Genomic DNA, 25,378 nt, shown 5'->3' with positions numbered 1-25,378 from the left:
TGGGCTGAGCTGGCTTCTGCTGGGAGGGTCTGCTCTACCGGGAACAGAGCTCATCACTGATGAAGAATCTACCAAGGTTATGATCTCAGCTTGATGAGGGGAGCCTGTCAGAGGGAATGCAAAGCCAGCGCTATTTGCCCCTTTCCCCCTCTTCAGGAGGTGGCGTGCACCAGGGTCACACAGGAGAGAAGCACACCTCAAGGCCTCCTCTGTGCAAGCCGCTGGTAGAGATGGGCTCTGGCTGTACAGGCCAGCACAGCAGTGCCCGGGCCCGAGGGTGCTCTGGGTTCCTGTCACCTGAAGTGCCCACTTCTGGCCTTTGTGTGGACTCTGTCTCAGGACACCACCACAGGCAAAGCTCTGATGGGGTGCCCAGCATTCTCCTTTGGCCCAGCTCTCAAAAACCTTCTAATTGGCCGGGCGCGGTGGCTCAAGCCTGTAATCCCAGCACTTTGGGAGGCCGAGACGGGCGGATCACCAGGTCAGGAGATCGAGACCATCCTGGCTAACACGGTGAAACCCTGTCTCTACTAAAAATACAAAAAATTAGCCGGGCGAGGTGGCGGGCGCCTGTAGTCCCAGCTACTCGGGAGGCTGAGGCAGGAGAATGGCGTGAACCCGGGAGGCGGAGCTTGCAGTGAGCTGAGACCTGGCCACTGCACTCCAGCCTGGGCGACAGAGCGAGACTCCGTCTCAGAAAAAAAAAAAAAAAAAACAACAAAAAAAAACCTTCTAATTGCTCTTTGCCCTCAGACAAGGCTGTGTGGCTGGCATTTCCTGCCTGGGGCCGGTGCGGGGCAGGGGGTACAGCTGCTCACCCCCAGACCAGCCCTGACATTTAGTCAAATATTTTAAACAGTTCCCCTCCCCTCTGAGCAGGAAAGGAAAATCACTGCACTGCAGGTAAATACTATTTACAGACAGGCTCATAGCCTCACATACGCCGTTTGTTATCTCATTCCCCAAACACACAGAAAACAGAATTATTTATTGCATACAGCATGGGACTGTGATGGACCCGGACATCAAATGCTGTGAGGGCTGGCAGGGCCCGGGTGGCCTGAGTGCTGAGAAGCCCAGTACACATGTTCCCTCTGTGTGGGGTTCCGGGATCCAAGGGGCGGATGGTTCTGTGAGTTGCAAGTTGTTCCTGCTTGTCTTCCATCCCCCAGCCCTCCCCAGTCACTCTAGGCTAGGGCAGGACCTTGTATAAAGTCACACAGGCAAACCCCAGAAGAAGGAAAAAGGGCACCTGCATGTACAAGGAGCTGGGTGGCAGAGGCTGCGCCGGGGTAAGGCTTCCTTCATGCAGTTGGGAGTCTGGCCATGTGGGGACATCAGGAGATGCCATCCCACAGAATTGGTGGCTAGGCTGTCCTGGGTATGGCCGAGAGAGGCCCTGGTCCCAGCGTTCCTTTCATTCTGGTCCTTTCTGAAATGGTTTGGATTATTTAAAAAACCATGAGCATTTATTACTTTTGTAATAAAAAGAAAGAGATGCCCTTTTAAAAGAAAAGAGGAGGGTAGAAACAAGGAAGTCGGCTTGCTGCTTGAGAGTAAAGTCCCAGAGGCCACCTCCTCGACAGGAGGCATGAGGCATAGGCGCTCTGGGGCATTCAGAATGGGAATGGCAGGTGGGCCTGGGTCTTCACAACTCAGCATCCGTAGGGCAGACAGCCATGCACAGATGGTACCAGGAGTCACTATTTCTGAGGACCCAGGCTGGGTCAGTGCCTGCCAGTGTCATGTTCCTGATTTAAGGGGCCAGCCTGGACACTGACCAGGGGAGAGCTGGGCTGTGATCCTTGACCCTCAGGCCCTCCACTCATATCAAATGGACCCTCTTGGGACTAGGGCCCCAGAAGGCAATGGCTGTGTGGGGTCCACCTTCACTATAGCCCTGGCCATCAGTCATCCCAAGTCAGAGCCTGGCTGCCCATGCAGTGCCGCTGGGGAGGCACGGGAAGGCAGTGCTCAGTCTGAAGGTGGTTCAGGTCCGTACCTTGACTGAGTGCCCCCATGCAACCCTCACCCACCTGACAGCTGGGCCGGTGGTGCCAGCTAATGGCCCTCTAGGTTTTTCCTAAATCAGACGTGGCCAAAGCAGAACACTGAGCACAGAGCTTGCCTGTCATGGCTTGGAGCAGTGACTTCCTTAAGAGCTCAGGGCTGAGGAGCTGGCTCCAGATAGCTTGTTGCTAGTGTTCAGCAACATGACCCCACTCCTGGTTACTGATCAACCCGGTGTGCTCTTGAGAGTACTCCCACCAGGCCTCCGGGTCAATACTACTGTTACTGTTGCTATTGTTATTGCCAGGCCCCGCCCTCCTAAAGCATTTGCATGTTTTCATCCTTAATCACAGAACCAGAATCACTATCTTCCAGAAGAGAAAACTGAGGCCCAGGAGAAGGCAAGAGGTTGTACTGTGCTCCCAGGGCCCTTTCTGGGCGCGCTGCGGCTTTGAGCTCCAGCTCTCTCAGCTAGACAATGAAAACGGCGGCCCACGCGGCGCACAATAAAGGCCCAAAATGCTATGATGGAGGGGGTGGGCCGCTGGCTGCAGAGCCCTCCATGCCACAGAGCCTGTCTGGCTGGGAGAAAGGAGCAGGCTGAGGCCTGCAGCAGAGTGCGGGATTGGGATCGCTTCTGCTGGGCCCCAGCCTGGCTACCTGAGGCCCCTGCCCCATTCCTGCCGCTCCCCACCTGCCTGCCTAGCCTCTGTTCCAGCTCTGCGCGCCGCGCCCGCAGCCTCCCCGAGCCGTCGGCCAGGCTCTCTGCTGCCCTCTAGCGGCCCGAGCGCGCGGTGCCGAGCTCCGCGCCGGAGGCCCAGAAACCCCACGTCCGCCCGGCGGTCGCCTCCCGGGAACAAGAGCCGGGCTGGGGACTGGAGCGGGAGGGGGCTGGGGCTGGGGCTGTGCTCTGAGGACTGCAATATACGGTCCGCGCAAGCACCCAGCAAACGCTGCTGCGCTTACTAGGTGAATTACTAGATTACTATTCTCTGGGAAACAGAACCAAACAAAGTAAGTGTACGCGCGCGGGAGATGCAGGAAGAGGGGTCCTTGCCCGAAGTCGCAGAGGGACAGGGGCACGGCCGGGACCAGAACTCCGACGCCCCTGCGGCCGCCGAGCAAGCGGCAGTGGAGGAGTCCGAGCGCCTCCAGCCTCAGCCCGACCCTGGACTGTTTCCCCCAAGCCCCCGCGCCCAGAGGGCAGGAGCCGGGCAGCGGGCGACGAGGTCGCCGGGGCTGGGAGCGGGTGCGGGGGAGGCGGGCCCCGCGGGACGTGACGCACCGAGCTGGGAGGGCCGGGGCGGGGCAGCGACGCAGGCTGTATATAAGGGCGGCGGGCGGGCGCCAAAGCCAGAGCAAGCTGCCTTTGCCCAGAGCTTGGGAGAGCCCGAGCCGGTCCCAGCTTAGCCTAAGCCCAGCCCAAGTGGAACCGGAGCTCCAAGCCCGAGCCGCGCCCAGCCCGAGCAGAGCCCTCCGGCTGCTCACCCGCGCGCCGCCCCATCACCCCCCGGCGGCTCTCAGTCCTTCTCTCGGCCCCGCGCCCGCCCTCGCGGCCCCTCTGCCCAATGAAACTGGCCGCGATGATCAAGAAGATGTGCCCGAGCGACTCGGAGCTGAGTATCCCGGCCAAGAACTGCTATCGCATGGTCATCCTCGGCTCGTCCAAGGTGGGCAAGACGGCCATCGTGTCGCGCTTCCTCACCGGCCGCTTCGAGGACGCCTACACGCCAACCATCGAGGACTTCCACCGCAAGTTCTACTCCATCCGCGGGGAGGTGTACCAGCTTGACATCCTCGACACGTCCGGCAACCACCCGTTCCCCGCCATGCGGCGCCTCTCCATCCTCACTGGTGAGCCGGGGGCCGGACAGGCACGGGAGGGAAGGGCGGGCAACCCTCGGCCAGGGCGCCCCGTGAGCGCCGGTCCCGCTGCCACGCGCCGAGTAGCGCGCCCCGCGCGGCCTCAAAGTCAGCCCGACTTGTCCCCTGGGCGGCCACCCTCACCTTCTCCTTTTCTGCTCTCTGTGCCCCCCTCTAGGAGACGTTTTCATCCTGGTGTTCAGCCTGGACAACCGCGACTCCTTTGAGGAGGTGCAGCGGCTCAGGCAGCAGATCCTCGACACCAAGTCTTGCCTCAAGAACAAAACCAAGGAGAACGTGGACGTGCCCCTGGTCATCTGCGGCAACAAGGGTGACCGGGACTTCTACCGCGAGGTGGACCAGCGCGAGATCGAGCAGCTGGTGGGCGACGACCCCCAGCGCTGCGCCTACTTCGAGATCTCGGCCAAGAAGAACAGCAGCCTGGACCAGATGTTCCGCGCGCTCTTCGCCATGGCCAAGCTGCCGAGCGAGATGAGCCCGGACCTGCACCGCAAGGTCTCCGTGCAGTACTGCGACGTGCTGCACAAGAAGGCGCTGCGGAACAAGAAGCTGCTGCGGGCCGGCAGCGGCGGCGGCGACCCGGGCGACGCCTTCGGCATCGTGGCACCCTTCGCGCGCCGACCCAGCGTGCACAGCGATCTCATGTACATCCGCGAGAAGGCCAGCGCCGGCAGCCAGGCCAAGGACAAGGAGCGCTGCATCATCAGCTAGGAGCCCCGCCGCGCCGGCGACACAACCTAAGGAGGACCTTTTTGTTTAAAAGTCAAATCCAACGGCCCGGCACGCCCCGTGCGTCCCGGGCCGCGAGCGCGCGGACTGGCGTCTCCCCTCCCCGCGATTCGCCCCCAGCACTGGGGAGGCGCCACTGAACCGAGAAGGGTCGGTCATCTGCTCCGGAAGGAAAGAGAACTGGCCAAGACTGGGCCTATTCCCCCACCCCCGTTCCCCCATTGGCGCCAGCCACCCCCACAACTTGGGGGGCGAGGGTCCAGCTGAGGGTGGATTTGTCTTCTCAAAGACCTGAGAGTGAGCGCGGGGTGGGGGGGGATGTGAAGTTATCCAGCCTCTGTTAGGCTTCAAGAAACCGTCCTGCCCGCTTGCGGGTCAGGACCCAGGGGGCATTATCTTGTCTGTGAATCCGGGTTGCCGTGACAGCCGGCAGAGCCTCTGCCCTCCCGAAACTAAGGGGGGCGTGGGTCAAATCATAGCCAAGTGACTCGTTTACATGTGAGTGTAACTGCACAAAGGAACACAAAACAAAACTTGCACTTTAACGGTAGTTCCGGTGTCAACATGGACACGAACAAAACCTTACCCAGGTGTTTATACTGTGTGTGTGTGTGTGTGAGGTCTTTAAAGTTATTGCTGTTGTTTTTTTAGTATACAATAAAATAATTTAAAATGGAAAACCAGTTTTTCTTTGCTTTTAGAGATGGCTGGAGTGGGGAAGGGTGCGGAGAAGGAAGGGGCTGGGCTCTGACTTAGGTGGAACTAGAACTTTCCCAGAACTGGAAAATAAATAACCCTGGCCTTCCGAAAGCAGCTTTGGCTGCCAGAAAAGCCCCAGATGCCTGGGGTATCTATGCAGGGGATGGTTCCCTAGAAAACCAGGATGAATATAAAGGATTTCAGGGTTCCTCCGGAGATGAACTCTTTCTAGCCATCCATCTTCTTAATTTTCTTTGGGTTCGATGACAAAAGGCCTCATTTTCTGAGAATGTTTTGAATTCTTCAGCGTAAAGGCCACTGGAACTGTGCCTAGCCATTTTGTCACCAGACTCAGTGTGGGCCCGGGCAAACTTTCAGACTGTTGGAGGCATCACTCAGGCCCTGGGGAAAGAGCCCGAGACCATCCGGAAGCAGGCCCATCCTGGTGCCCACCCCACCCCCTCACTCCAGGGCGCCGCCCTGTCTGGAGACAGGTAACTCCTTGGCCTCCGCTCCCGGCTAGCTCCAGGCAGTGCTCATGGCCAGGTGTGGAGCCCCATGCCCCCCTCAGCCTTGCTGTCTCCCTCTCATGGCTAAGGCACCCTGGAGCACCACTCTCTCTGCCACTAGTACTGTAAACCTGTGGTGGGCGACACCTGCCAAGCCTCCAATTCTTCACCCCAGGAAGAGCGAACACCCCTGGCATGGGCTCGCTATGGGGATTAAGTGTGAAGTTTGAAAAGTACTTAGCACAAATGCTGGCCACCCAGTAATCCAAATAATTGGTGGCTTTGAGAGGGTGTTCAGCCCTGTGAGAGACACTCAAAATCGTCCTAGAAGGATTTCAACCCTGCTCCGGTGAGGGTGGCTCCTTCTCCAGTCACCAAAAGTCACCCCCCACCCCGCCCCGCCCCACCGGAAAAAAAAAAAGGCAACCACGGATGGCCCAGGGGCCTGTGACAGGCAGGGGCAGGGATGACCCGTCAGGCAAACTGCCCTTGAGGCCAGCCAGGAGAGGAGTCCCTGTTCCACACTGGTTCAGCAGGTGTGTGTCCTGGGGCAGAGGGAGGTGACAAGCAGAGGTGTGGTTCTGTGTCTGAACAGACAGAAACATTTTCCTCTCAACTACCTGAGAGCCATCCCACTATGAATTTCTCAGTCCAAAAAGCATGATGTCCTGAGACAGCAGAGCATAAGTCCTTTTAATTATGCATTTGAAAAATGTCACAAGTCAAAAAAGGAACACAGGCAGGCTCCGGCTCCCTCCGCCCCCACGAGGAGCCCTTGTCCATTCCAGCCCTGCACTCAGAAAGACCCTGGCGGTCTTGTATTTTCCACGTGCTTCATGTTTCATGGTATCTGTCAGAGCCTTAAAACTGGCCCACCCACTACTGTGACATTTCAAGGAAATAACTGATTCAGTTAAATAACAGTCCCAAAGTAGAACTGGTCTCACAGGTGACAACCCGCTTAAATCCAGAGCCTGCTTTTCTGCCCAAAGCCACTGAAATCTGATCTCCTCCTTCACACATCCCCAGGTCCCCAATATGCCACCCACCTTCTGACACGTGGCTACAGGTCTACAATAATGGAAGCTCTGCTAAAAACATCTCCACCCAATCCTCCTGCCAACGAGGTCAGTTGGCGGGGATCTGTTAAGCCCCTAAACTGGTCAGCACAGGTTCTGTGCCCATTCCTAGACCCAAACAATACTCCAGGACTTCACACCTCCTCCTCCAGAGGAAAGGGAGAGAACTGCTCTTACCTCAGTCTGACAGTCAAGGGAGAGCACACAAAACATCCCATCTGGAAGAAATCAGGGAAGCTGGGGAAATGAGGGCTGTTCACAAACTTTTAAGAGCTCAAACTTGGCTGTGTAACTTTCAGACCTAGCTCATGGTTGGGGACCACCTGAACTGGCCCCAGGGTTGCCTCTCTCTGAACACAAGGTGCATAGTGAACCCCTCTGCAGTGTAGTACATGTTGCTGCCTCAAGTGCAAAGGCCAGGAGGAAAAGACCTTTTTAACCAGAGCAATGGGAATCTGAAATGCCAGAAGGGGGAAGGTCTGTTTGCCTGAAGACGTCTTCGAGCCTGCGTGGAAAGGATGGCCCCTTGTCAAGCCTGGGGAAACACTGCAGATGTGAAGCATTTTGGCCACTCTTGGGCACTGACTGAGGGTGACCAGCGAGGAAGGGAGCAAGAGGTGAAGGCGAGGAGAGCCTAGGAGGCAGGGAACCTGGAGGAGGCAGGGAACCTGGAGCCAGGGGCTGCCTGGCAGGGCTCTGGGCTGACACCCCCACAGCTATAGTTCCATTCACTGGCTCAAACATAAAAGGAACCAAACTGGGAAAAAGGCCACCCTCTGGCCTTTCAAAACATTATCTCACAGTTCTACGCCGTATGAGCGCAAGTTTAATTCATCCAGTGAATTCTATGCAAATGTTTCAAGAAGCTGCTGTTAACGGGAACAATGTGTACCTGGTACACACTGATCCTATGGGGGTGGGAGGAGAGGGAGGGAAGGAAGCAAAGAGGAGCTCCCTCCCTTCCTACTGTGCTCTTCAGATCTGTTAGTGGAGCCCGGCGCAGCAGATGGCCCCCTCCCCAGAGGCAGGGGAGAGCCCTCCACCCCCTCCGCTGCCTCTAGGAGCATTCTGACTTCCACCAGCAGGCACTCCAGTTATTATGCATCTAGACATATGGATCTACACGAAGAAGCCCCAGCGCAGCCAAGCTCGGTGCTGGCTCCCGCACAGGCGACCGGCGCGCAGCAGCACAGGAGCCCCGCCCCTGCACCTTGACGTTCCGAGCTGGGGTCCACAGGAACCACGCCCCAAGGAGCCTTTGGGGATGGCAGTGGGGAAACAGGCCATTGGCTTCCCCTTGTTTCTCAGGAAGTCGGCCTCACTCTACTCCTTGGGGATTTCGAACATGCAGAGGCTCTTGTACTTTTGCAGAAGCTCGTTCTTGGTCCTGACTTGCTCCCGGAGGCTCTGCAGCTGCTGCTGCTGCTGCTCAGGGCTCAGGTGGATGCCGGGCATGGTGCTGATCAGCTTGCGCATCTCCTGGAACTTGGTTTTGAGGGCGTTCAGGTCCTGGTGGACCTCCGGGCTGTCCTTGTCCATGCTGTGCGGGAAGAAGAGCTGTTAGCATTCGCACCTTGATACATGTCTTGGCTTTCCCGTCCTGCACCCCCCAGAGCTCGCTGTCATTCCTGCGATAGCTTTTAGAACACTTCATTTTATGTGTCTATCCTCTGACTAGGCTGTCCACCCCCAGAGGGAAGCGACGGGTTCTTTTTTAGGCAGCCAGCAAAGAGCTCCCAGGCCTAGCACACTTGCAGATCACACACAGACACTCTTGATCTTCTGTCAAGTCAACTGTCACTCTGTGAGGTCAAGGACCATGTCTGTCTGGTCACAGGTGTCTCCCTACCCCCGGCCCAGTGTGTAGGCACTCAAGAAATGTCCGTGGAAAGAAGAATGCTTGGCAAATAAGCTCATGAACATGTTGGTTCAATCAACAAACCAATACCAATATCAGGTGACAAAGGCCAAACAAAACTTGCTAAAATATGACATTTTGTCTAATTGGAGCCATTTCTAGGCCAATCAGGAGGCTTTACCAGCTAGCAAGAGCTAATTTTTAGCTGAGGTTTTGGTGCTGGCTTGAACCTGTTAACATAAAGACTAATTTCCACAGAGCTGTTCGTAAATTTTAAATTAGTTAAAATGGAACTGATTTAAATGTCTCAGCAGACACAGACTCTCTTCTGCCATGGTGATGGACACTCGCTGCCTTTGAGTCAAGTTCACTTTCAAGGCAGACCGTTCGCTCTATCTCACAGCTATTAGCTGCACAGAGGTCCTACTCAATGAAAAACAAGGCAAGAACAATCTCCCTTAAGACAAAAAAAAAAAACAGCCTGGCAGTTGCTCCTATACATTTGTTTGTTTTTTGAGACAGGGTCTCACTCTGTCGCCCAGACTGGAGGGCAGTGGCACGATCTCGGCTCACTGCAACCTCTACCTCCCGGGTCCCAGTTCAAGCAATTCTCCTGCCTCAGCTTCCTGAGTAGCTGGGATTACAGGCATGTGCCAACACGCCCCGCTAATTTTTGTATTTTTAGTAGAGATGGGGTTTCACCATGTTGGCCAGGCTGGTCTCGAACTCCCGACCTCAGGTGATCCACCTGCCTTGGCCTCCCAAAGTGCTGGGATTATAGGCATGAGCCACCACACCCAACTTCCTATACATTTTTAAAAAGTTAGTAAGTGGATGAGCTTTTGAAAACAAGTGGTTGAGACCAAAACTAAAAGGCAATTCAGTAAGCTGTTCTGAAAGTAAGCCATTGAGGCATAACAGGGAAAACCTGTCAATGATCATTAATTTTTTTAAATAAATGTTCATCCGTAGCGGGAAATTTCAACCCAGATGGTGCTAATTCATGTTTACTATTCATCATTTCTCTGCTAACGCAGGCAAAATATCCATCTTTCCTGGCGATCCATCAGTTACGTCTCACACCTTGCAAATCAGATGGCCACCATGGCCAGCTCAGTATTTACCAACAGCTCTAAACTCAGAGGCAGGGTATGGAGAATCAATCACTTCTTCCAGGAAATCGGAGGCCAGCCGAACATCTGTCATTTGATGCCCTCAACTGAGAGACACCATTAACAGTATACCTTATCTCAGATTCTAGAGAGGATGAACTGGTACTCATGAGAACTAAACATCCTTTGGAATGAAGCAAATAGGGAACTTCTTTTATTTTAATTCTTTGAAGTCTCAGCTCTGATCCACAAACGTGGACAGAAACCATCTGGACTTCTAAAATCCTTCTACTTGGATGGCATGCATGTTAACATACTGTTATGAATTTAAGTCCCAAGGAAGTTTTAAAATTAAAATATAGTTTTTTAAAAAACCGACTCACATCACATGAGTCTGAAATGACATGGTAAAACAAACAAAAAAGTACTTAAAATAGAAATGTGGATGACAGATAATTCCATTCTTGAAGCAAACATAACCTGACCCAGAAGAAAATTTAGTTCTGAAAGTTGAAAGTGGGTCATGTTTAAGATGCTCATCTCTGAAAACCCCCAAATCGCAAGGGTTGCCTGTTCTTTGGTGAACTTTGGGGAAAGGAGACAGTCTTCAGATAATAAAAAAGGAGCTGTAAGACAAGCCACCTGGAGGGCAGCTGAGCCAAAAGGGGCCGTGCAGCCCACAGGGAGGCACCACTGCAAGCCCAACTGCCCTAGTTGGTGGAGGGAAATAGCACAGAACTCCTGGCGTGAAGAAAACACACTATTCAGAAGTGGGCACCTGCTAAGCCAGGATGACTGTGAAATATTCAAGCCAAAAGAAAAGGGACAGGCCCAAATAGTGAATAAAAGCAGAAAGCTCTAAGTGGGCCTGCCTTTGTGTTCAAGGTTAGTCATCGGCCAACTATAGAAGGAATGAAAAAAGCCAGTAGGTCAAGGAGGATGAACATCGTATAAACAAGGCAAGGTCAGAGCACTTTGGTCCCACCTACTGTGGTTTCGTCTCTTTTTGAGACAGAGTTTCACTCTTGTTGCCCAGGCTGGAGTGCAATGGTGCGATCTTGGCTCACTGCAACCTCTGCCTCCTGGGTTCAAGCGATTCTCCTGCCTCGGCCTCCTGAGTAGCTGGGACTACAGGCATGCACCACAACACCCTAGTAATTTTGTATTTTTAGTAGAGATGGGGTTTCTCCATGTTGGTCAGGCTGGTCTCAAATTCCCGACCTCAGGTGATCCACCCACCTCAACCTCCCACAGTGCTGGGATTACAGGCGTGAGCCAATGCGCCCGGCCCCCTACTATGGTTTTTTTAAAGAGTAGACAAAAATACTACCACTAGGGGTGATCCTCTGAGCATCCTTCCCACAGATAACAGACAGTTTTATCTGTGTCACCAGACTCACGGGCAACATCACAGGGTTTAGGCGGGTGTGTCTGAGAATCATGCCCTGATTTTCTTTGTTGTTCTTCTTTTTAGTATGGATGCTTTAGTACAGATGCAAACTGGCCAATAACTGTGTTAGAACCACTGACACGGACTTCCTCCCAAACCTGACAGTCATTTCTATTGACCTCTTGGTGGCATCTGACTCACGTTTCCCATTTCTTCTTCCTCACAACTTCCATGCACTGTGCCTCATGCTCCACTCTGTCCTAGCTGCCTTGCCCTCAGACTGGCCCTTACCAGTCCACTCCTCTGACCACAGGCTCTCCTCACACCGTACTAACTCCTGTGGCTTTCATTTTTCTAAGATCATTTTTTTAAAAATGACAGTAATAGGTACTTGAGGGAAAAAATTCAAAAATGACAGACACCCAAGGCTTAGAAAAGGGAAATCTCATTAACCCCTTGTTCCAGAGATAACCTCTGTTAACACGTGTTAACCACTGTTTCAGATGGCTTTGAAATCTACAATAGCATACAAAACACACAAACTTTTCTTATTTGATAGAAATGTGACCATCCATGGTTCTCATTCTTGCTTTTTCTAGTTAACAGTGCACCTCAGATGTCTTTCCACGCTAACACGTATACAATCTGACAGCTAAATCACCCTGGCTATTCACGGTGGTTGTACTGTTTGTAATGTACTAGAACGACAGTGAACATCTTGTACTTATACCCTTACGTACTTGCACAACTATTTTGGTAAGATCATTTCCTAAAAGTAGGAATTCTGGGTCAAAGGTTATATATATTTAAATTTTTGACAGATATTACCAAAATGTCCTCCAAAAAAAAAACTGTACTGATGCAGATTCTCTATAGCCACAGAGGGCGCACTTCTCCCTCCCGCCATGGATGATACTGGCTACTACTTACCTATCAACTGTGTTTCTCTGCTCCAGTTCTGCCAAGACCTATGAGGCCTTCCAGAGAGGAAGGCCTTGAACTTATACCCTTGCTTTCATCTGCTCACAGCATTACATGTAAAAAATATTCTTTTTAGCAAAGAGTGACAAAAGGTTCTGTTGCTAAACGGAGTATGAAAAATCACTGCCCAGAACATGTTCATCCACTGCCGAGCCCTGGACACCGGGAGCACTCCCCAGCCAGCCCTCCTTCCTGCACTTCAGTTTCCTCCCCACAGTTACCAAGGCGTTCCTGCCTGGAGTCTGGGAGACGGCAAATGTCCAGCACAGACTCGCTGTCGGCAGGGGATGGGGGGAGGGCGCAGTCCCACCTACACACTCTACTGGCCGAGCTAGGAGCCTGCCCTCCCAGACCCCCAGACTTGCACCTGTGTGCCCCCTTCTCCCAGCCTCCAGCCTGCCAGCTCCATCTCCTCTAGACCAGCCACCTCCCATTGCCACTGCCTTCCTGTGGATCCAGGTCCTCTCCTCTTCTGAAACACTTCTGCCCCACCCACCTTTAGAAATCCAAGTCAGGCCGGGTGCGGGTGCGGTGGCTCAAGCCTGTAATCCCAGCACTTTGGGAGGTCGAGACGGGCGGATCACGAGGTCAGGAGATCAAGACCATCCTGGCTAACACGGCGAAACCCCGTCTCTACTAAAAAAATACAAAAAACTAGCCAGGCGAGGTGGCGGGCGCCTGTAGTCCCGACTGCTCGGGAGGCTGAGGCAGGAGAATGGCGTAAACCCGGGAGGCAGAGCTTGCAGTGAGCCGAGATCCGGCCACTGCACTCCAACCTGGGCGACAGAGCAAGACTCCGTCTCAAAAAAAAAAAAGAAAAAAAAAGAGAAATCCAAGTCTGAGCAGGTCACTATGCTGCTTAAAAATCCCAGATGGCGGCCGCGTGTGGCGGCTCACACCTGTAATCCTAGCACTTTGGGAGGCTTAAGTGAGGAGATCACTTGAGACCAGGAGTTCGAGACCAGCCTGGCCAACATGGCGAAACCCCATCTCTACTAAAAATACAAAAAAAAAATTTTTTTTGTATGTTTACAAAGGCATGGTAGTGTGTGCGTGTAGACAGAGACGGAACCCCGTCTCTACTAAAAATATAATTTTTTTTTTTTTTTACAAAGGTGTGGTGGTGTGTGCCTGCAGTCCCAGCTACTTGGGAGTCTGAGGCACGAAAATCAAGTGATTCCAGTGAACCTGGGAGCCAGAGGTTGCAGTGAGCCACGACATGCCACTGCACTCCAGCCTGGGCCACAGAGTGAGACTCCATTTCAAAAATGATGGCCTCCTACCCACAGACAACACCTTTCAGGCAAATTCAAACTGTGAAGGAGGCCCCCCAGTGCCACCACAAGCGCCTCCAGCCTTTCCAGGCAAAGCTTCCCACTCTTCCCAGGACCCATGTAAATGCCTGCCTGGCATTTCTCACGCCCACTAAAGAAGTGCTCACTCGCAAAGGCCTGCCTTTGTGGGGCTTGCCTTCCGGTGGGGCCCACTTTCTGGTTATAATTCATACTGAGTGGATGGAAATGGCATGGCAGAGGAGTGAAGAGGCTTTTAGGCAGACTGGAAACACCTCATCCGAGCAATCTATGAACACCCTCTATCTGTGGCCGCTCATCCTGCTCCCTGGGGTGTGGCTGAGGGAGAAGAAAGTGAACAGCAGAGGCCTTCAGTAACTGCGTGACTATCCCCGGGAAGCCAGTGTGGGCACTTAGCGGGGGCTGCTTCCTACACAACCCGGGAACAGGTCTCAGCTGGCATGGAAGGCCGGGCAGATTAAAACAGACACTTGAGTGGGCAGAAGACAGTCAATAACACCCTGTTCCCACGAAAGAGGTCTGGCTGGGGCTGTGAGGTCTTGCTGACCTGCTGAAACGGCCAGACCAAGCTAGAGGGGCCGGGACAGCATGCTCATCACTGGAGCCCTGTCTGTGGTGGCAAGGACGGCTCCCCTCTACCTACCTAGCAGCCTCAGACCTTGTAAAGAATTTTTAAAAATTGAATTTAAAAAATGTTTTTAAAGTACCCACGTCAACAGATTACTCTTAGAAAGGGAGCCAAAACCATCAGGCAAGGCAGCAACAACTGTAATTCAGAAGGCCTAGGCTGGGCTACTTCGTTCCAAACTCAGATTCGATTTGTTAAGTTTGAAGGAAAAAATAATAATTTTCCCCAATCTAACAGAGCCCATTTCATTACTCCTTTATGATGTATTTTTAAAATGTAGCATCCATATATATCAAGAAAGTCTCAAAGTTGGGATTTATAATATTTCTTACAGACACGAAAATGTGATTTCTTTTCCCTTCCCTCATTCTTTTTTTTTTTTTTTTTTTTTTTGAGACAGAGTCTTGCTCTGTCACCAGGCTGGAGTGCAATGGTACGATCATGGCTCACTGCAATCTCCACCTCCTGGGTTCAAGCGATTCTCCTGCCTCAGCCTCCCTAGTAGCTGGGACTACAGGCGCCCGCCACCACACCCAGCTGATTTTTGTATTTTTAGTAGAGACGGGCTTTCACCATGTTGGCCAGGATGGTCTCGATCTCCTGACCTCGTGATCCACCCGCCTCGGCCTCCCAAAGTGCTGGGATTACAGGAGTGAGCCACCGCGGCCGGCCTCCCTTTCCTCATTCTTTAAAAATAACATAAATGTGTAGTTTAATTTTTCATTCAACTGCGGGAAAGACACTAGAAGAGATGAAAGTGCTATGGGTTCCAACTCCAAGCAGGGCTGTCCCAGCCAGAGCACTCCCAGGACCAGGTGAGTCCCTGGGATACAGGAGAGGCTCTGGTTCACAGGGCTCTGTGCAGCATTTCTGTGGGCACTTCTAGTGGAGGGGCTGGAGGGTCTGCCAGCCTGGAGGACTCCGCCCACCCAACAGCACCTGCAGCATGAGGACCCTCTGTGGGCCTTGTGTTGGGTTATTCAGGCAGGCAACCCGAAGACGGTCTGCGGAGATCCCTGAGTGAAGGGCTAAGTTTGGGTTCAATTTGGGAAGAACGGAGAACAGAGAACAATTAACCAAATAATAGTCACAAGATAAAATGAGCATAAAGGCCAAGATACTAATTAAATACTGATTACAATATCCAAAAGCAAGGCTGAATGACCTGGCCAATGAGTGGTATCAACAGGCTTGGAAGTAAAGAAGCAGATTAAAGACGAAATGTTCCACTAACCAAAAGCATCATGATCTTAGGCAGGCTGCTAGAAAACTCCATGGGAAAGGAAGGGCCAGAGAAATACTGACAAGAAAGAGGAAGGGCAGAAAATTAACCTTAAAAGATAATTAAATGTACCATGAAGATTTAAGAACTAAAACAGTTTGGTGCTGGAGAAGGAGAGAATGTCCAGAAGTAGATCAGAAAACATATGGGAATTCAGTGCATGGTAAAGGTGGCACGGCAAGCAGGGAAAATAACAAATATTCAAAAACAGCAGTGGGAAAATGCGGCTAACTGGGGCCCCCTTACTCTTCCCACCAAAATAAATTCCAGGAGCCTCAAAGAATTAAAAGTAAAAAATGGAACCATGAAAGTTCTAGAAAAAAGGGATCAACACCTATAATTTTAGAGTGGGAAAGCCTCTCTAAGTAGGACCAAAACTCAGAAGCCATAAGGGAAAGACTTAACAAATCTTACTACAAGAAATTCTATGCATCTGAATGAAAAACAAATACAAAAACCATAACTATGAACAAAGTCAAAAGAAAAGCAACAACCCTGGGGGAAGTATTTACAGTACCTTTAATAGACATTATTTCCTTTCTGTACATAAAAAAATCTGATAGAGAAATGAGCAGTTTATAGGGAAAAATACAAGTGACATATAAAATCTCCTATGAAGGGATGCTTTACCTAACATAATGAGAAATCAATATATCACTTCTGACTTATGAGATCTGCCAAAGTTGAAAGTCTAATGGTGATGGCAGGTGATGGGGAAAGACACAAACCCTGTCGGTGGAAGCACAGATCAGGGCATTCTTTCTGAATTTGCTCACAGTGACCCAAACGGTAAATTCACATATCCCATTGCTAGAAATTTACCCCCACAGAGACTACCAAGAGTTCACCAAGATAGCATGGGCAAAGATGCTTGCTGCAGTGCTGATTCCAACAGCAAAATGCAGAAACAACGACAGTGTCCTTGAGCAAGAAACTGTTTACATAAACGACAGCACATTCAGAAAGTGGAATATTATGCAGCTTTGCAAGGGAGCTGGGAGGAGGGAAGGGAGAGGCCCTCTTTCCATTTCATATCCACGGGTACTTGTAGAATCCATGTACAACTTTAATTTTTGTTTAATGCTTTCTGGGTGGCAGATTTATAGGCCATTTTAGGTTAACTGAAGCAGTCTAGTCTACAAGGACTGAATTTTGGAACAGAGTTAGCTAAAAAGATGTAGTGCTCTAAATTTAGCATAACTATCACAATAAAAAATGTGCTCCAGCAGTTCTACTGCCAGGATTTGTCCGATCATAACTTACTCCTATACAAAGATGCTAACCCTAGCACTGCTGGTCATAGCAAGAATAAGAAAACCACCTAGAAGCCCATCAACAGAAAACCAGTTACATCAGTCATGCTGCATCCACAAGATGCAATTTTCTGCAGCTGTCTTAATGAGGTAGATCTTTATGTGCAGTATGGAAAGGTGGCCAAAATAGACTAATCAGTGAAAAAAGTCAAGTACATATAAATTTTTGAAATTCCATTCATATGTAATTCCCAGAAGGAACTTAGGAAAGTATTAATAGCAGTTACTACAGGTGAGGGGACTTGGGGGAAGGAACCCTTTTTCCATTTTCCATTTCTCTGTACTTCTAAACTTGCAGTTGTTACTTTTATTAAATAATTTTTCAAAAATTCTGAATTATTTATGAGAACAAGAAAAGCTAAATTCACTACTTCAGGTTTTACCTCCTTATTCATCCCCTGTGCAAGAAGTAAACAAATAACAAAAGGATCACTGGGGAAGTTACAGGAAAGGAAGGGACCCAGGGCCAGAGAGCATCACCTGGGTGGACTGGACACAGTGCTAGCCCTCATCTCTGCCCGCCACGACTGTGTCTTGACTGGCTTCCAGCCTGACAGTTGCATTAGCTCCCCATCCCTCAGAAGACCCCTGCGCTGTTTCCTGGCTCTTCCCTCCTCCCCAGCCCCCTCTTCCTGCCTTGGATTTACGCTCAGCACCACCAAGCTAGAAGCTGACTCCCGTGAGTAGATGCTATTTCTTGGCTTCGTGTCCTTACATGTTTTTCCTATACCACCCTTCCTCCTGCCTCCCTTTCCAAATTGAAGACTCATTGTTGGCATCACTCTTACCAAGCCTTCTGACTCCCCCAGGCTTCACGAGGTCTCCTCTCCCTTCCTCCTCTGCCCTTATTCCTCCCTCATTAGCCTATAAACTCAAAAGACACGCCTATACTGAAGGTTTTCAGGTTGGATCCTAGCCTCTTCTCATGTTTACAGCTGCAGAACCACTCCATTCCTTTGCAGCTACTGTTTCCTCCAAGTGGCTTTTTCTGCTCTTCTGTGTTGTCTTTCTCTTTTTTCCTCTCTCTCTTTCTCTCTTTCTTTCTTCTTTGAGACAAAGTCTATGTCACCCAGGCTGAAATGTAGCAGTGTGATCATGGCTCACTGTAGCCTCAGCTCCCTGGGTTCAAGCTATCCTCCCATCTCAACATCCCCAAGTACTGGGCTTCCAGACAGACATGAGGTACCACACCTGACCCGTGTCTTTCTTACCAGGGGGTTTCTTCCTATGCTTAGTGGCCTTGGCCATCCACTCATATATTTAAGAATAAAACATTAAAAGACTTAGTGGAAGCTCTGCAAATGAGTGATGCTTGTTCATTTTCTCAGAATTAATTGAGTAGGCTTTTTTTTTTTTAATGTCTTTTCTCTTAATTGGTCACACACGATAGAGAGGGCACTTCCACTCTCTTTGGCTGCCAATCTAGAAGCCAGGTGGGGGAGGGCTCGGGTGGGGTCTCTCTTCAGACTGTGAACTTTCTCTTAATCCCTCTTTTCAGTTATGGTTCCCCCTACCTACCCCGGCAGTGTGCCTGTTGTCCCCCAGTCCAGGTTCTCTCTGGCTTATTCGTTCCTAAGAATAAATCTTGGGAGAGTAACCTTTTAACCACCCACCAAGTTGGAAGAAGGGTAGTCACCTGGCCGCCTGGAGGGGATGTGAGGCGGGACGGGACTGCTTCTTAAACAGACTTTCAAGTAATCATCCTGTTCTTAGACCCATCTTCACCCCTATTTCCAGAGGGTCCTTGCGCTAGAGTTTCCTGAGATCTGGGGGTAGGCCATGGTTAACAAGCCAGCTGCTTAGGAGTTGGTAGATGAATTAGCGCTGGTCATTCACTTTGTAGCAATCATCTCCTGTCCTATTCTTTTCGGTTTTATGCTTTTTATTTTATTTTTGAGACAGGGTCTCATTCTGTCACCCATGCTAGAGTACAGTGGCATGATCTGGGTTCAAGTGATCTTCCCACTTCAGCCTTCCAAGTAGCCAGGACTGCAGGCACACACACCACGCCTGGCTAATTTTTTTTTTTTTTGTATTTTTTGTAGGGATGGGGTTTTGCCATGTTGCCCAGGCTGGTCTTGAACTCCCAGGCTCAAGCGACTGGCTCACCTCAGCCTCCTGAAGTGTTGGGATTACAGGCATGAGCCACTGCGTCTGCAGGTTTTATATATATATATTTTTAAGTCCCTTCTGTGTCCCTTTAGACGAAACAGAGACAAGCACATGTGATCAACCCACTAGGTTTCACAGGTACGCTCTTGAGTACATCTCCCAACAATCCTATGACATAAGCATTCCCATTTCATAAGAGAAAAACAGGCTCAGAGAAGCTAAGCTACTTGCCCAGGTCACCCAGTCAGCACATTATACAGCTATTACATAATCTAAACCTCTCTTTTGAGGTCCACTATGGACATATTAGAGATAAGAAGATTATGGCCTAGAAAAGTTAGGCATTTATATCAAGATTAGAAGGCAAGAAAGTGTCAGTATACAGATTTGAACTCAGGACTGTCTAACTTCAAAGCTTCTTCTCTATAGTATAACTTACTACTTCATCTTTAAGGCCAGCCCAACCCAGCTGCTTTACCAGGGCTCAAGAATATATTCTTGGGGGGTTCAAGAGCTGTCTTTGTGAATGTGTACATTTTGTGTTTTCATTTTTCCACATTTTTCTTAAAACCAGTAAACTGGGGTTAATCTGACTAAACCCTTTATAATCCGGCACTGCCCTGGGATTATAGGGGCTCCATATGTATTTCTGTCTGTGACCATTATCACAGGCTCACAAAAACTGAACAGGCTGCCTTATCCCATAAACATTTTTAAAAATTTATTTATTTATTTATTTTTGAGACAGAGTCTTGCTCTTGTTGCCCAGGCTGGAGTGCAACGGCATGATCTCGGCTCAATGCAACCTCCACCTCCCGGGTTCAAGTGATTCTCCTGCCTCAGACTCCCAATTAGCTGGGATTACAGGCACCTGCTACCACACCTGGCTAATTTTTGTTTTTAGTAAGAGACGGGGTTTCACCATGTTGGCCAGGCTGGTCTCAAACTCCTGACCTCATGATCCGCCTGCCTTGGCCTCCCACAGTGCTTGGATTACAGGCATGAGACACCACGCCCGGCCCTTATAAACAATAAACACCAAGTGAAGCCACATGAAGCCAGGGTCTAATGTGAGAACAAAGCCTTTGTAGTTATTTGAAAAGTGGCAGAAGAGCATCAGGTCATCCCACAGCAAGCGAATCTAGTTTGCTTAAACTCAAAAGTGAGTGGGCCACTAACAGTCAAGACCTTCATGTTGTAACAATTTCATTTCAGTAAAACAGTGAAGAGCACATTCATGTTCACCTGAATGTTACTAGATTCGTAATTTTCTTTTAATTTACTTTGTTTTGGTCTTTAATGGCTGAATAAGAGTTATAAGCCTAAGGGTTTACACCTACTATCACGTGGATATACAGTGAAGTAACACAATGAAAATAATTTACAGCCTGGGCAACACGGTGAAACTCCATCAAAAAAAAAAAATACAAAAATTTACTGGGTGCTGTGGCTCATGCCTGTGGTTCCGGTTACTTGGGAGGCTGAGGTGGGAGGACGGCTTGAGGCCTGGAGGTTGAGGCTGCAGTGAGAGGAGATCACGCCACTGTACTCCAGTCCTGGTGACAGAGCGAGACCCTGTCTCAAAAAAAAATAATAATAATTTAGGCAAACACGGGGATCAGTAAGACTTTTGTGCTTTTGTTTTTGGTTTTTCCTTTACAGAGTCACTTTGAAAACTCAGGCTACCCTGAAGGCTGGCCAAAAGGATGACAATTATTTCCTTTCGTACTGTTAGAACAAAGTCAGTACAGGCGGGTCTAATCATCTCAGGCAACTTCTGTGTTTTTGTTTAGTCTAATGTTTCCCATCGCCACCGCTCCCCTCTCAATCTTTTTGAATTATGGGTTATTCCCAATCATGTCTTTTTTTCCTTCTATGCCCCTTTTACTGTGTCCATCCCATAGCACTTGGCAGTGTTCCACACAGGGAGGATGATGCTTATCTGTTGAGTCTGTTGAAATAAGGAACTAAAGTGAGTATTATCAACATTAAAGGTGAGAAAACTGAGGCTTAAAGAGATTTAATTTGCTCAAGATCGACGGGATGCACGTTTGAGCCGCTGAACAAGAGTCTGTATGTAGTCTCTAAGCTGGCTTCATTCTTAAGGATATCGCACCTCTCGGGGCTCAAATCTTTTGCTTAACTCATGGACTGTCTCTGTGGTCTTGGGAAAGGCCTCTTCCCGCTCTGGGTCTGAGTTTCCCCATCTGCGAAACGGGGGCGTGCCCTAGAGCGCCAAGGCCTCTTGAAGCTCTGAAACGGCTGAGACGAGAAGCCGGAGGGAGTATGGGGCCTGGTCCTCTCCTAGGTTCTTACCATTTGATGATGCTGTGAACCAAAGGTAAAAAGGAGTAGTTCTCTTCCTCCCTCGCGCGGGCAGGTGACTGAGGCCGTGGCGCCGGCGACTGCTGCGGCTGAGGCGCAGGGACAGGCGGCGGTTGAGGGGGCGGCAGCGGTTTGGTGTCAGGCAGCGGCTGGTCGGACGTTGGCGGCAATGCATCCTCCGCCTGTCGCCCGGCTGCCACCCCGGCAGAGGCCATGGCTCCGGGGTTAGGTTAACCCAGAGGTCGGGTCGCCGAAAGCGTCGCGGACTCTATACGTCACCACCGCGCGCCCTGCAGGGGCGGGATGTGGAGGAAGGCTCTGAGCGTGCGCACTGGGCACTCGGCTGGCAACGGAGCGGAGGCGGGGTGGGGAGGCTGTTGCTAGGCGACGGGCCGTGGGTGGGTCTGGGGTGCCTGGTTTTGGGTTGAGTCAAGATTGCTTAATTATTAAATAGTGAGAAATAGGGGATTTATTTCAGAAATAACAATCTTTTTGTTTTTTGAGACGGAGTTTCGCTCTTGTTGCCCAGGCTGGAGTGCAGTGGCGCGATCTCGGCTCAACGCAACCTCCGCCTCCCGAGTTCAAGCGATTCTCCTCCCTCAGCCTCCCAAGTAGCTGGGATTACAGCCATACACCACCACGCCCGGCTAATTTTGTATTATTAGTAGAGACGGGATTTCTTCATGTTGATCAAGCTGGTTTCGAACGCCCCACCTCAGGTGATCCGCCCGCCTCGGCCTCCCAAAGTGCTGAGATTACAGGCGCAAGCCACCGCACCTGGCCAGAAATAACAATCTTCTTATTCCTATTCACACGATGAAGAGGGCCCCAAAGCCACAAACACAGGAAGCCTTGAGGTCAGTAAGGCACAGCCTGGCCCAGTGCACCCAAGTCTGGAGAGGAACCACTGGACCTGCAGGAGACGTAGACAGCACTTACCTGCTGGCTGAGGCACCAAACCCGTCCCGGCCCACAGTGCGAGACATCGAGGCCTCGTGCTTAGCCCTAAGGACGCAGAGGCAAAGGGATTGCGGTCCCTTTAGTGCTGCACGGCTGCTGAGAGTCTGATAATTCAACTCAACACACTTTTAGTATGCACCTGCTGGATGGCCAGGTGCATGTGTGGTTGCAGGGAGGCTGTCCTTGCTTTCAATACAAGGTAGAGGGGATTCGTGCCAGGAATAAATATCATATCCTGGAAGAACGACAAGGTCAGGTATTCTCCATACCTTCGGGCCAGTTCCTCAAACCCCTAGGTCCCAGTTTCCTCACCCCTAAAATCATGTTTAGTTCAGAGTCATGGCAGAGCCTAAACTGCATTCTAACTTCACATTCGTGGCTGACCCCAAAAGGTCTTGCTGGCATGAGGACTCCCTAGGATCGTAGACCAAAGATGGGTTTATGGTTATGCTTCTCAAAACAAGTTTGATATGAGGCCAAGTAGCAATTTTCTGCGCAATGGGGACACCCACCCTAAGCTTAGCTAGTGAGTAGAAGACATGAGTGGGGGAAAACTGTCAACTGGCCAGCCCATTCTGCTGTGATCCACCATCATGGGCAGTACAGAGAGGCAAGGAGGTCCACATCCACATAGCACTATGAACAGGAGCCTTAAGAGCAAGGTGGCCAGGGAAAGGATCAATGCCGATATTTTCAGGCACATTGGGAGGGCTGTGTGGAGGCAGATCCTTGCGGAGTAGGACCATAGAAGTGCTGTTGGAGGGTGCGCTGTACAGGTTCTGAAGTCAAGGGCCTCAGCACAGCTCTCTGCAGCAAGAGCTGCCCACGGTGCCCCAGAGAGAGAACAAAGGGAGGGAGTGGGTTGCGGGGTTTTCTTCCTTCTAACCGTGAACCTCTCCAACTAAGGGAAAGTCCAGGAGTTCTGGTAGAGCATTGAGGAGATAAAGGCCTGTGAGAATAGGGCCAGATGTGCTTGAAGAGACTATACCCTTGGAGTCATCTGGGGAAAAATGATATCGTAATAGTAATAATAATAATAATAATAATAGTAATTACCACAACTACCATGGAATAAAAGTAGATACAGGGAACAGAGTTACAGTCACTGTCTCACTTAATCCACAAAAAGAGGTCTAGAAGATGGATGTCAGGATCCCCATTTTCTAAACAAGAAAACCAAGACAATGGTTAAGATCCCAGCCCAAGGGTCCATGCTGCTTGCTGACTCCAAGCCTATGATCTTAACCAACACTAAAGAGACTTCGGGTCCCCACCAGTTCTGTAACTTTATGATTCAAAATGTTAAAGTGGGTTTGAATTCAGAATTCAAAAACCAATCCAATATTCATCAATAATATCCCCCATGGCAATCACACGTCATCGTTGCCCTCCCAGCATGTTTTATAACTTAATTATGAGCCACAACTATATCGCTGTCAGGAAAAGGAGGATGCCTCTTAAAAGAAAAACACTTGAGGTATAAATAGATATGGCTAAAGAAAACAAATTGAAAACCTAGGAAGCATGAACCAGTATGGTGCATTGACAGTTTGCCCTAAAAATAGTTAATATAATTAGTGGCAAAGAGTAAAGCTGACTTCATAATGTTGCAAGCAGATATCAGAAAAATACTGCCTGTGCTGGTGTCATTAAAGCTGAAATTGCTGCAACAAATGTGTGTCTGTTTATAACCTGCTCTGTTAAAAGTCAGGAAAGACAGACACTCCATTGATATGTAAGGAGAACGTATTGTAGTGAAGGAAACTTCACCCCACCACAAGGTAAGCTCTAAGGTCATTGCTTTCTTAGGTGGATTTATGGTGTTTCTCACAAGGCCTTATCCAGTTAGTGGTTACAAGGTCAGGCTTTGGAGCCAGCAGCCTGACTTCAGCTTCAACTCAGCTTCCTTGGAGCTTCATGACTGGACAATTGCTTAACCTCACTTCGTGCAGCCATGCCATCTTGCAAGATTGAATGGGTCATTACTTGTAAAGCACTTAGAGTAAGTATCTGTGCACAGTAAATAGTAATTCTTACTATTCAGTTTTAGGGCTTCTTACTTCGCCAACTAACAAAACCCAGACAGACTGCAGCTAAGAGGAATGATCCACATCACTGCGCTTTGATAAAAATGTAAGCCAAACATGCAAGCCACAGAGGCTGTGTTCAGTTTTCTAACAGCCATATTAAAAAATAAGAAAACAGGTCAGGCGTGGTGGCTTATGTCTGTAATCTCAGCACTTTGGGATGCCAAGGCTGGTGAATCACTTGAGGTTGGCCTGGCCAACATAGTAAAACCCCGTCTCTACTAAAAATACAAAAATTAGTTGGGCATGGTGGCGCACACCTGCAGTCCCTGCTACTTGGGAGGCTGAGGCAGGAGAATTGCTTGAACCTGGGAGGCAGATGTTGCAGTGAGCCGAGATCACACCACTGCACTTCAGCCTGGGCGATAGAGTAAGGCTCTGTCTCAAAAAAAAAAAAGAAAAAGGAAAACATAGGTGAAGCTAATTTTAATAATATATTTTATTTAACCCAATACATCCCAAATATTATAATTTCAACAAGTAATCAATATTAAAATTATTAATAGGATATTTTACTGTTTTTCCTACTGTCTTTGACACCAGGTATGTGTTTTACACTTACGGTACATCTCAATTCCAACTAGTCATATATCACTGCTCAGCAGCCACATGTGGACAGCAACTGCAGAACTGGATGGTGCAGAGAAATGGATTCATATCGATGTAGACGACACTCACATCATAATGGTGGAAATGGAGGAAAATACAATGGATGTAGAGTATATTACCACTTATGCAAATGTTGAAACATGAAAACTAACATTCTCTATTGTCTATAAATATGACATCTATGTAAATGTATTTGAAAAAGGAACTGGAGGGTACAGCCCACATGGATGGGACAGGGGATGAAGCAGGGACTGGGAATATAACAGGCACAGCAACTTTCTACGTGGTGTTTTATCTCTTGTATATAAGATAACTTGAAGCAAATAGGATAAATATAAGCAATTGCCAAATAGAGGGGTGGGTGCAAGGGGGTTTGGCTCTACTCCTGTCTGGCTCTATGACGTTGGGCAAGTTATTTAATCTCCCTGAGCCTCGGTCTCCTCATCTGCAAAATGGAGTCATACAGTACCTACCTAATGGGGCTGCTGAAACAGTTGC

The 25,378-nt window shown here is 49.9% G+C and overlaps 2 protein-coding genes across 3 annotated transcripts; one reads left to right on the top strand and one right to left on the bottom strand.

The window, feature by feature from the left end:
* Positions 1-2,825: 2,825 nt before the first annotated feature.
* On the top strand, positions 2,826-5,303 carry RASD1 (ras related dexamethasone induced 1). Of its 2 annotated transcripts, none has more exons than XM_023191751.1 (2): positions 2,826-3,864; positions 4,052-5,303. In XM_023191751.1, exons 1-2 carry the CDS (start codon positions 3,579-3,581, stop codon positions 4,603-4,605), a joined length of 840 nt encoding a protein of 279 aa, XP_023047519.1. In that variant the 5' UTR covers positions 2,826-3,578; the 3' UTR covers positions 4,606-5,303. The 2 variants fall into 2 exon arrangements, with proteins under 2 accessions (XP_023047519.1, XP_023047520.1); XM_023191752.1 differs by having other exon boundaries at positions 4,126-4,208.
* A 1,194-nt stretch (positions 5,304-6,497) lies between these two features.
* Positions 6,498-21,562, bottom strand: MED9 (mediator complex subunit 9). The gene is made up of 2 exons (XM_023191743.1): positions 21,216-21,562; positions 6,498-8,450 (listed from the first exon to the last, which is right to left on the bottom strand). Exons 1-2 carry the CDS (start codon positions 21,437-21,439, stop codon positions 8,234-8,236), a joined length of 441 nt encoding a protein of 146 aa, XP_023047511.1. The 5' UTR covers positions 21,440-21,562; the 3' UTR covers positions 6,498-8,233.
* Positions 21,563-25,378: the final 3,816 nt, after the last annotated feature.

The sequence above is a fragment of the Piliocolobus tephrosceles genome, chromosome 16, assembly GCF_002776525.5.
Source record: "Piliocolobus tephrosceles isolate RC106 chromosome 16, ASM277652v3, whole genome shotgun sequence".
NCBI classification, from domain to species: Eukaryota; Metazoa; Chordata; class Mammalia; order Primates; family Cercopithecidae; genus Piliocolobus; species Piliocolobus tephrosceles.
Note: the sequence above shows the minus strand (reverse complement) of the source record. Positions and strands in the feature narration are given on the sequence as shown.